At 36.4% G+C, this 12,744-nt stretch overlaps 1 protein-coding gene across 1 annotated transcript in view; it reads left to right on the top strand.

Annotated features, from left to right (window-relative positions):
• Positions 1-12,744, top strand: part of GTF2F2 (general transcription factor IIF subunit 2) — a 147,235-nt gene that overhangs the window by 125,280 nt on the left and 9,211 nt on the right. Inside the window, exons 6-7 of the mRNA XM_038569584.1 lie at positions 271-370; positions 10,329-10,472. Of these exons, the coding sequence (XP_038425512.1) occupies positions 271-370; positions 10,329-10,472 (244 nt within the window). The remainder of the gene's footprint in view (positions 1-270; positions 371-10,328; positions 10,473-12,744) is intronic.

Raw genomic sequence — 12,744 nt, 5'->3', positions numbered from 1 at the left:
GTTTTAGTAGTTAAGATTTGTCTATATAGTCTAGGATTAGAAACAAGTCATTGAATTATGATGAGATGGTTTATATGTTTAGCTTGTGTTATGGTTTCTGCATTACAGTCATATACATTCAGTGTGTTTTTGAAGTATTATTATTAAGGTTGGTATAGCTTCTAAGGTTACTTTTTTATATGTTAAGTATTGAGTAACAAGAATTAATGGAAATATCTCTTCAAGTTTCACTAATGAATAAGTTTATTAATAATGCCTTCTGTTTTTCAGATTGCAAATAGAAGAATCTTCCAAACCCGTAAGGCTATCACAACAACTGGACAAAGTTGTGACAACCAATTATAAACCTGTTGCTAATCATCAATACAATGTAAGTCTTCATGTCTTTATTCATTCTGTTACATCTTTATTCTTTTCTGTATCATAGACTCAGGTTTTAAAAGGACCTGGGCAGCCCGGGTGGCTCAGCAGTTTAGTGCTGCCTTCAGCCCAGGGCCAGATCCTGGAGACCTGGGATTGAGTCCGCGTCGGACTCCCTGCATGGAGCCTGCTTCTCCCTCTGCCTGTGTCTCTGCCTCTCTCTCTCTGTCTCTCTCTGTATCTCATGAATGAATAAAATCTTTAAAAAATAAAAACAAAAGGACCTTTGTCACATACCTGCTATTAGATGTTTGAGTTACCTAGACTGAGTAAGGAATACGACAGTTTGCCTGGTGTGGAGAAGGTGTTCACTTTGCATCTTAAGTTAAACAATGAGAATGAGAAGAAGGCAACCATTGTTCAAACTACTCTTGATAAATTTTTCAAAGGAATAAAACACTTCATTTTTCAGTGTTTTTAATGTTTTAAATTACAGTGTCCTTAATAAATACTAGTTTTAATATTTTTTCAATTTTCCATGCCTTTACAACTGGGAATTTTTAATATATTGACAAGAATTTTAAAAGTCTGGAACAATGGTAATTTCCCCCATTGATTATTAAGATTGCTTTGCATAGTTTCAACTTTCATCGACATTTTTATGGTCTCATACTATCATGCAAAGTGAGAACTGCCTGTATTTTTTCTTAACCATTTTTATTGAAGTATATCTTGCATGTACTACATATATAATATACAACACACACATGTATACATACTGTGTGCCAGGTACTGTTCTGCATGCTTCATATGATGCATTTAGTCTTCATACCTACCCTATGAAGTAGCTACTACTATTATCCTCATTTTCCAGATGAAGTAATGAAGACACCACCAAGAGGTTAGCTTCCTTGAGGTCACACAGCCAGTAATTAATGAATCCAGGTGTTGAACCCAGGCAGTCTGGTTTAAGAGCCATGCTCTTAATTAACCACTATGTTATATTGCCGCAGGTCATTAGAAATACTAAAAGGGCAAGGATTTGGGGTCTTGAAATGCCTGTAATTTAAGGAAAAACGTGATGATTTTCTGAAAATACAATGAACCCAAGTTAAGTAACAACAGTTGATATCTTGTGTCCTGCTTTGTTGCTTAATATTCCTCTTGATACAGTGTTTAGGAAGAAATAATCCCCTTTTAAGACTGGCCTTAAGTATCCAGATTTAGGTGTCACAGATTAGTATTTGTCAAACCACTACTTTATGATATTTGAGTTTCTTATGGTTATTTTACATGAGAGGTAGCAGATGCCTACAGAGCCAAGCAGGCCTCTTCAGTGAGCAGAGTGCTAAAATTTAAGAAGGTAAAATGGTAGGGACTATGATGAACTGGAGTGTACATGCCCCTTCTTTTAAAGACATTCAGATTTTAAAAATTACTGTGCTATGTGGATAAAATAAAGCAAGTCAAAGTTCATTTGCATCCAGCCAGGCTTTCATTTTACAGCCTCTCGTTATGCTTTCAGGGAAATGGAAAACTAAAGAAGAGGACAGGCTGCATGTCAGATAATCCAAGAGAGGGGTATTTATATGTTGTCTCTTGATTGAGACACATAGATAAAAGTCTACCTTGTTGGCTTCTTTTTTATCACAGTAAGGACAAGAAAGATCATACTTACCATAAACTATAAAGAGATATAACCTTTCTGGAGAGAAGTTTGGTAATTTCTGTCAAAGGCACCATAAAGGATATATCCTTAAACCAGCAGTCTTGTATCTAAGAATGTATCATAGAAAGACAAGGGCCCAAAGGTAGATACACAGTAGTGTTTTTCTCTGTTGTTTAAAATAAGCTAAGATTGGAAACAAAAGTCCAAAATTAAGATTAAATACATTAATGGTCAGTATCTTTGGATGATAGGAGCTAGATTGATTTTATCCTAATTTTTGTCTTTATAAAGTCTTTTTTGAATTGTTGGAATCATCATAGTGAGCATATATATTTTGCCTGAATTGTTACAGTGGGCAATAAAACTTTTTTGTTGGAATATAAAAAGTAAGAAAGCTAGGAAAGACTGTTAGTACCTAGCCATGGTGAGCGACTTCCACCATTGATGAGACAAAAGGAAAATCTTTCTTTCTTAGGTCAAGCAAAGCTGGCACTTTGCTAGTATCAAAGTTCATTTCTTAGTGATATTGGCTCTATAACCACTTGGCTGGTATAGAAGACTTTTCAAATTTCATATTCTTAGGATGATTATATATTTTCTTTTTTACTACTAAAGTAAGTTTGAATATGTTGTATTCTGAACTCTATATCCTAATGTAATGCTATATCATTCACTTTAAAGACTTTTTAACATTAAGTGGCAGTTCATGGTATCAGCCTTTGTTAAGGTTGTCGTGGTATCAGTGAGTCATACTAATGTAGTTATTAGCAATGAGCCATATATTAATCTTTGGAAAAATTTTGTGTGCACAAAAATAAAGATTGACTGTAATCTATCAAGTTGCATTATCTGAATATTTAGTGATTCCCCCCCCCCCCCATAGGAATGTATCAGAATGAATGGAGACACCTGCAGAGCTTTTAAAAATATATTCAGTATTATAGTATATCACCTATAGAAAAAGTATAAGGCTTCTGTTATTTTTATTGGAAGGAGACTTTGATTTTTTAAAAGATTGAGAAACAACATAATTCAATGAGAATGACTTAAAGGTTACATAATCAAGATGTTCTATAAAAATTTTGAGTTCAATATAATGTTGAAATATTTTCAAAGTTTTACCAGGTGGAATATATAAACATGGAGCCTGGTATTTCATTGTAACAGTTGAGGTTCTTTGAATACAATTTTTAGGATAGATGTAAGGAAAAAATTCTCTGCAAAAATTGAACAAGGGGGTGAAAATGGCATATATATTTTTAAAATTATATCCCTGCTTTCCATCAGAAAGAACCCACCTTGCATTTACCCCCCAAAACCTTTTCCACCCACCAATAGCACATAGATAAATTTATATATATGGTTGACTCTTAATGCAGGTGTTAGGGGTTCTCACCCCCTCCCCCTTACACACACACACACACACACACACACACACACAGTCAGATCCATGCATAACTTTTGACTCCCCAAAAGTTTAATTATTAATAGCTTACTGTTGATTGGAAGCTTTTGTGGCAATATAAATAACACATATTTTGAATGTTACATATATTATATACTATATTCTTAAAGTAAGCTAGAGAGGAGAAAATGTTATTACGAAAATAATTCTCTTCTACAAGGAAAATACACGTTCCTGGCAAGAACTCTTGGCCAGAAAGTGATAAAGAATTAGAAAAACTTGACTAGAAAACTATTGTTAGAGGAAGTTGAATGATTACTTAAAATCTTGAGGTAAATCCCCAAGAACTAGAAAGAAAATTTATTTTTATACGCACTCTGTTTCCTCAGGTGTGGCAACTGACTTTGTTGGTCTTCAAAATGAAGGTTGTTTGGTTTGGGGTTTTTTTTTTTTTTTTTTTTTGTGCTGGGTTTGTTTTTTTATGTACAAATTTAGAATTTTGCTCAGTGAATAATAGATGCCTACAGGACTATATCATAAAGGCTTTTCAGCAGCATTTGCCTAGTGTTAGTAGAGATACGCTTCATGCTTTACCCATTTGAATTTGCACACCAAGAACTCGGTGACTCTAAAGAATTAATTTCCTCCCAAAAGATAACACACTAGGCAGAAATAGAAGCTTTAGTTTATAAGAACTTAAATGCAAACCATGAATGATATTCAAGGCTGTCATGCTCCCTTCAAAAGTTAAAAGCTTCCACAAGGACTACCTTGACAAAGCAGTCAAAGTATTTCTGCAAACAACAATCTAGAAATTTACAGACATCTGTATTACAGTATTTTAATTGGTGGTGGGTGGCTTTTATAATTTTAGTCAGTGATTAAGGTTTCAGTAATGATGGTTGAATGTAACATACCACAATGGATTTCAACATTTAGTTGCATTTTAGTCTTGAATAATTTGTTTTCTGTTGTGAAAGAAAATTTAATTGTGTATGATAGATTTTTTCTTTTTTGGATTGTAAAATTTTTAATTGGAGACTAAATTTAAAGTTCTTTCTAAATTTACCCCCCAAAACCTTTTCCACTCACCAATAGCACATAGATAAATTTATATATATGGTTGACTATTAATTGTCTAAATTGACAATTATTTCTATGCAGCTGGTTGTGCAGTGATCTGTGGTCACTGGGGCAGTTATAATGTTGGTAATTAAAATACACGTAATAGCCATTTCTAGTCTAATAACTATCCTAATATTTTGTAGTGGCTGCTAACCATTTAGATATGTAACTGTTTTGAGTAGCATTATTTCCTTTACCATGTTGATGCACCAGTACAAAACAGAATTCCCAAAGAGAAAAGAGTTAAAAAGAGAAGAAATAACATTATTGCAACACTGTAGTCTTCTCCTTAATAGACTATTCATATCATCTGTAGTTTATTTGGAAAATTAATTTTTTTTATCAGTAGTACAACATTGTAAGTACAATATTAAGATGACCATTTCTGTACTGTTTAGTTAAAAAAAAAAGCTACCATCGCTTCTTGGCCTTTTGGCTAAGATCAAGTGAATAAAAAAGCTACCTCAGGATCTTAGTTGTGTCCTGAGTATAAGGTTAGTTATTAATAATTCAATGACCATTTTAAAAATAATTGTGCATATGTCTATGTATTTGTGTAATGCATATGCATATGTACATGTGTATGTGTATGGTTATTACTGTTTCAATGACCCTTTAAAATAATTAGGCATATGTACATAGATATTATGTATAATTTTAATTATACATATATCCATTGGAACTACTTGCTACTACAGAGCAGAATTTAGATTGAGTCTGTATTAGACATTATCAAAAAAGATTTAATACTATACTTGATACAAACACTTAAAAGACTTTTCTTTCCACTACCAATTAGATAGAGCGTATGCCCTCTCTGAATTGAGCCATCTTGCTTTATCAGCAGGTTTCCTAATAGATCTGCCTCAATATTTGGTGGGGTTTCAGTCAGAATTGAAAATATTGTAAGTCAAAAATGTGTTTAATACGTCTAACCTACCAAATACCATAGCTTAGGCTAGCCTACCTTACATGTGGTTAAGAACATTTATGTTAGCCTGCACTGGGGCAAAGTCCTCTAACACCAAGCCCATTTCATAATGAAGTGTTGAAGAAGATCTCACATAATATATCGAGTACTGTACTGAAAGTAAAACAGAATGGTTTTAAGTATATGGGTTGTTTACTCTGGTGATAGCATGGCTGGCTGGGAGCTACAGGTGGCTCCCGCTGCGCAGCACCACAAGAGAGGATTGTATAGCATATTGCTAGCCCAGGAAGGGATCCAAATTCAAAAATCAAATTATGGTTTCTACTGCATGCGTATTGCTTTTGCACCATCTCAATAAGTCGAACCATCAGAAGTTGGGGATTGTCAGTATTTGAAAACATTTTTTCCTATTAATCTTACTAGCTTCTCCAAGCATTTCACACAAGGAAGACTCTACTAAGGGTAGAAGCTGAATATACCACTGCTTCTCTTTACTGTTTCCTGAATTTAACTCTTCCTCCTTCTCTCAGCATAAATTAAAGCTGGGACGGACGAGAGGACGCACAGGGTATCATGCAATGGGGGCTTTGTGCAGAGTACAAATGCTGAACACTAGACCTTTGCGGGGTCCTGACTTCCTTTGTTTTATTTTTCTTGAGGACCTGTGGCCTCTGGCCCACATCCCACTGAAGCCGATGGGAAGGCTGTATGTAGGCTTTCTTTCCCCTTCCTTAATCTGATTTTGTCTCCCTTTATTTTTCTCGATCCAAGTTCAGTTTTTCTTATCCCACACCTGACTAAAGTTATTACTTTAGTATTATATATATATTATTTATATATTATTACTATAAGTAATAACTTCATCTCCTAGAAAAGACTCCTCCCTCACTCTCTTTCTCTCTTTTAGCAGTCCCCTTTTCTGGATTGTTCATCTTAATACAAAACATGCAACTATTCAAGTGAGGTGCAACAGTAGAGGGGGGGGGGGGTTTCAGGATGCAAACTAAGTACAATTGTAAACAGAAAAAAAAACATTTTAGATACTGGTCAGCAAAGCGGACCTTAAAATATTAATCCCTTAAGGCATTTCATGATGTTTCTCTAATACAAAAACCCTCCTGTTTGGATTTGTGGGTCTCATCCTGGCCTATCATGCTTGCTTTCTTCCTGATGTAGCTCTTCTCTTGCTTCTGTCTTCTTGTTGTTGTTGTTGTTGTTAAAGTAAGCTCCACACTTAACATAGGACTTGAACTAATAATTTATGTCCTCAAGATCAAGAGTCACATACTCTAGTGACTGAGCCAGCCAGGCACCCTACTTCTGTCCTTCTTTTGACCCTAGAGAGAAAATTCTTGAATGGACCTCAGGTTCATCCCTGTTAGTCTATGCCACCTCTTCAGCCTCCTTTCTCACTGAATTGGGACAGCCACTCTACTTCTGCCTTTGTACCTACATGCATGTTTTTGCCTGTTTTTCCATATTCTCCACATTGGGAAGACTTAGATTTTCTCCTTGGTCATGGATTGCTCTGGTCTCTCTCCTCTCCAGTCTTGCTTCTAGCTCTTCTAGTCACTCTTCTCTAATCCCGTGCAGCTTTCCATAGTTGTTTCTTTCATGCTTTTGCCACCCAGAGATCTTGAGACTGGTCAGATTTCATTCCTCCCCAACAACACAGCCCTTTGTTAATGCATTTGCACCTCTCTCCGCATCATGATCTTGTCCAAAGGTAGCTAGCTGTGTGCTCTGCTATTACTATATTTAAAATGTGCAAAGCCCCCTCTGTATATTTTAATATATGAATCCTAAGAAAGGAATACCTTTTGAAAGAGATTATCTTATTTTGCCTATATCTTAATGCAGTCCATGCCTAATCAGTTGAGCTTAATGGATTTTGAGTTTTATTCCCAAGGTACACATATCGAAAAAAACTAAGACAATTAAGTTGGTTCTTTATCCCTATCTCCCAATTCTATTTAATTGAAGAATAGATACTCACTGTTGTCTATTACCTTTGCCACTAATTGAAAGTCTCTGATTATGTATAAGATATACTTCTGGGTTTAACATCAATAAAAACTGAATTTTATCTCTTTTATAACCTCTATTGTTAAAATATAGAGAATAAACTTAACTATATGAGGCTGGAATTTATACAGTAATTTAGTTGTATGTTTCGAAATACATTTCTTTTTCTTTTTTTTTTAAATTTATTTATTTATGATAGTCACAGAGAGAGAGAGAGAGAGGCAGAGACACAGGCAGAGGGAGAAGCAGGCTCCATGCACCGGGAGCCCGACGTGGGATTCGATCCCGGGTCTCCAGGATCGCGCCCTGGGCCAAAGGCAAGCGCTAAACTGCTGCGCCACCCAGGGATCCCTCTTTTTCTTTTTTTAAGCTAGTCCCTAGATTATAGTTAATTCCATTTGATGCACAGGAGGTTGTTCTCTGGCAGCTTTCACCCAGCCTGCTGATGCTTTATTTACTAGGTGGGCTGCTGCAGTTTACATGTATTTCCTCTAATATGCTTTATGCTTCATCAAAATGAAGCATCTCTTTAAAAATTAAAAGCTTGGGATCCCTGGGTGGCGCAGCGGTTTGGCGCCTGCCTTTGGCCCAGGGCGCGATCCTGGAGACCCGGGATCGAATCCCATATCGGGCTCCCGGTGCATGGAGCCTGCTTCTCCCTCTGCCTGTGTCTCTGCCTCTCTCTCTCTCTCTGTGACTATCATAAGTAAATAAATAAAATAAAATAAAAAAATTAAAAGCTTAACCAACTGGAGAGAGTGAATATGAGTTGCATGTTTGCAATAAAGAAGAAGTTAAAAATTTTTTCTTATTTGAGTATAGCTGATGTTACATTAGTTTCAGGTGTACTGTATAGTGATTCACCTTCTCTGTAAATTATGCTACGCCCAGCTCACCACAAGTGTGGCTACCATCTGTCATCTTACAACACTATGACGGTACCATTGACTGTGTTCCCTATACTGTTCCCTTACCTTTTATTCCTTACCTTTTATTCCTATGACTTACTCCATAACTGAAAGTCTGTATCTCCCACTCCCCTTTGCCCATTTTGCCTATCTTTTCACCCCTCTTCCCCTTGGCAACCATCAGTTTGCTGTCCTGCATTTATTTATTTTTTTGTCCTGCATTTATAGGTCTTATTCTTTTTGTTTGTTTAGTCATTTGTTTTTTAAATTCCACACAAGTGAAGTTATATAGTACCTGTCTTTCTCAGTCTGATTTACTTCACTCAGCATAATACCCTCTAGGTCCATCTGTGTTGTTGCAAATGGCATAATCCCGTCCTTTTAATGGCTGCATAATATTCCTCGGTGGGTATGTGTGTATACATGCACACCACATTTTTCTTAGCCATTTGTCTACTGATGGACTCTTAAGTTGCTTCCATATCTTGGCTATTGTAAATAATGCAATAAACACAGGATGCACATATCTTTTTGATTTAGTGTTTTCATTTTCTTTGGGTAAATAACCAAAAGTGGATTTATTGGATCATATGGCATTTCAATTTTTAATTTTTGGGGAACCTCCATGCTGTTTTTCACAGCATACTAATTTATAAACCCACCAGCAGTGTGCGAGAGTTCCCTGTTCTCCACATCCTTGCCAACACTTACTACTTCTTGCCTTTTTGATTTTAGCCATCCTGACAGGTATAAGGTGGTTTCAGTTTGTATTTCACTGAAAATTAGTGATGTTGAGCATCTTTTTTTGTGTTTGTTGGTCATATGTTTGTTTTTGGAATAATGTCTACTCAGGTCCTCTTCTCATTTTTCAGATTGGAGTGGGGTCTTTTTTGGTGTTAAGTTGTAAAAGTTCTTTATATGTTTTGGATATTAACTCCTTATTGGATATATAATTTGCAAATATCTTCTCCCATTCAGTAGGTTGCCTAATAAAAAGTAATTTTTTTTCTTTTTTTTAAACAAATGTTCAAATCTCTTTATCAAATATCTGTCTCGGAGAGTTTATACATTCTTTTAATGCCATTGCTTTCAAACTGGTATGCATAGAAGTACATAAAACTACAGGACAAATATACCACTTGCTCCTAGAGTGTCATTTTTATTTTAATGGGAGGTATTTTATTTTTATATTACAAATAAAAGTGTATTATACAGGTGACACTTTAGAGTTCACATGAATGTTCGAAGATAAAATGGGGATTTTGGAAAAACAGTTTGCTTGTGCCTGGTACTGAGTATGTATTTATCCTTTTCTATTAGTAAGCTTACTTCATTTTATGAGAGAAGAAACACGTTCAAGGAAACACCCTGAGTCAGAAGGAGAAAAGGCCTCCTCACTGCCCATGTTCTTTTCCTTTTGCTAGTGCTTCTTAAACTTTGCACTTCCTAGAGAACTTATGTAACCTGCCTGCCTTTCAATCCCCTACCTGTCTTGAAAAACCTCAACTTTGAAAGATGCTACCTATCAAACTGCATCTGTTAGGTAAACTATTTTACAATAGTAAAATTTGGCAAGGAAAGGCTATTTAGGGGCATATGGAGTGCTGGCTTCAGCAGTACATATACTAAAATAGGGGCATATGGAGACATTATATAAAGCCTTAGGAAGGAATGAAGTTGGTTTACGAGCAGGCATGTTAATACCTTTTTAGATCCCTCAAGGTCTGAGGAGCCCCCGGAGCAGTAAAGACCCAGGTTCTGAACCCAGTGCTCTTTAATCTGCTGCCTTGCTGCTTGAAATTAATCGGGTTTTTTTTGGAGGGGGCGGCTAAAAAGAGAATGCCTGTCTTTCAAAATGACCATGTTGAATTCATGCCTTTATTACTTTTTGCTGTTTGCACCTAGATTGAATATGAAAGGAAAAAGAAAGAAGATGGAAAACGAGCTCGAGCTGATAAACAACACGTTTTAGACATGCTATTTTCGGCATTTGAGAAACATCAGTATTATAATCTTAAGGACTTGGTGGACATCACAAAGCAGCCTGTGGTACGTACTTGCTCACATTGATCCTTTAAATATGTTCTACTTCATGTAGACGATGTTACTGAAGGAAGGGTGTCATATATGAAGCAGTTCACATGCACCTATGCTGACGTCCGGGTTTATTTCCAACACTCAGAAAAGATGTCTTCATACTGATTATTGACATTAAGTCTAAAGTCTTTGTACTATTTCTAGTCTTTCTTTTGTTCCCCTACCTCTCCCCAGAACCACTCAACTTCTTTTATTTATTTGAAAATGTGCCCCCTAGAAGAACTGCTTCTTTTAAGAGCCATACTGATCTGTCATGATGAGGGTGTTTATCCCTGTCTTGTGGGCTATTCTCTAATGGATTTTTTTTTAAGATTTTATTTATTCATGAGAGACACACAGAAAGAGAGGCAGAGACAGGCAGAGGGGAAGCAGGCTCCATGCAGGGAGCCCGACGTGGGACTCGATCCCTGGACCCCAGGATCATACCCTGAGCTGAAGGCAGACGCTTAACCACTGAGCCACCCAGGCGTCCCACTCTAATGGATTTTTAAAATTTAATCAGAATTTACTTAGCATTAATATTAGGTCCTTTTAAACTTGAACTGTACTGCCCCTCGGCACTTGTTGAGGTGGTGCTTGGGTTGGCCTGTTCACCATTTTTAAGGAAAAATTTATTAAATTGATATTTTAGAAAGTTTACGTTTGCTCTATAAATAATCAGTTTTTATCCCTGCTCCAAACTTTTGTGCCTGTTTGCTAACAATCTGTTATTTCTAATCCATTTTAAACACTGGTAACAAGGGATCCAAATCCCTTTTCTCCAATCTCCGAGTCACATTTCCTTCTGTTTAACTTTCTTAATCGGATGTTAGCAAAGCAGCTAATTGAATTATAACAGTGTTTATTTACAGAATTTTTAAAAATTAAATGGAATCTTTTATTTTCTGCCCTTTTATCTAGTTTTTTATCATTTTGTCCACTTTGCTAGTATGCTCAAGAATATGTGAATTCAACTCCTCCGTTTATTTCATTTTCTCTCATTGACCAGTATGTGACTTGCATAAACAATCAAGGAGTTAAAGTTACTCATCAAGGGCAAATAAACCGATTTTAAAAAGGCCAAGCTCTTTAACTGATGTAAAGTCAGAAACAGGATATCCATTTAAAGGGTTGTTTTATATGGTTTAAATTTGGGCTGTTAAGCCCTCCTTAATGTGAAATACCAGAAGAAGCCTATTATTTCTCCCCTGCAGTCTTTGATCTATCACCTTGAATTTGTTATGCCTAGTCTTCCTTTGTATTTTGTCTGTAAAATAGAAGCATACATAGCATTTCCTTCAAAATTTAAACCATTCAGAACTTTACCTAATTGCTCCCTTTGAAACACCAGACTGCCAAGACCACTTTGAGCCCTGACACCTCGTTCTCTCGCATAGCAGCCATTTACCAGTGTTCCACGAACCATGCCTTTCTGCTAAAAGTATCATTGAAAATCAGCCCTTGTTATAACCAAACCTCTGATGATTTCCTTGTGTGGTATCCACCCAATTTCTGGGCACGGTCCAGGGAAGTTTATATTTAATTATTGATGATCCCTTCTAAATCAATAATCCCTACTCATGTCAGTCCAGCAGACCATTATTTAATTCAACTATGTAATCAAACAATTTGCATGCTTTTTAATAAAGCAAGTTAAAATTAACAGGAAAGCCTAGGCAAAGATTTGGGTGCCTTTGACTTTGAACCAATTGATGCCCATACTTCAAGTTCCCCAGCACTAAATAATGCTCAGTAGGCAGTTTGATTTGCACAAAGTGGGCTCTCAATAAACAAAGCCATTGCAGCAATAAGGCAATGTTAACCTAACCCTCAAACTTTGTTTGCAGATAGATTTAAATAAAAGCATGAGCAGAAGTAATTTAAGCAAAATTTGGCTTCGGTAAGATACAAGAAGATAGACTTTTTTAAAGGATAAAATGGCTAGAAAATTTGACCTACTGATTATTTCTCCTGTCAAAAACCAAAATTCTACTTTTAAGTATATGCTGTTATAGGGGTGCCTGGCTGGCTCATTTGGTGGAGCATGTGATTCTTGATCTTGGAGTTGTGAGTTCAAGCCCTATGTTGAACATAGAGCTTACTTTAAAAAACAAAACAGGGATCCCTGGGTGGCGCAGCGGTTTAGCGCCTGCCTTTGGCCCAGGGCGCGATCCTGGAGACCCTGGATCGAATTCCACGTCGGGCTCCCGGTACATGGAGCCTGCTTCTCCCTCTGCCTGTGTCT

This window comes from Canis lupus, chromosome 22, assembly GCF_011100685.1.
Source record: "Canis lupus familiaris isolate Mischka breed German Shepherd chromosome 22, alternate assembly UU_Cfam_GSD_1.0, whole genome shotgun sequence".
NCBI classification, from domain to species: domain Eukaryota; kingdom Metazoa; phylum Chordata; class Mammalia; order Carnivora; family Canidae; genus Canis; species Canis lupus.
Note: the sequence above shows the minus strand (reverse complement) of the source record. Positions and strands in the feature narration are given on the sequence as shown.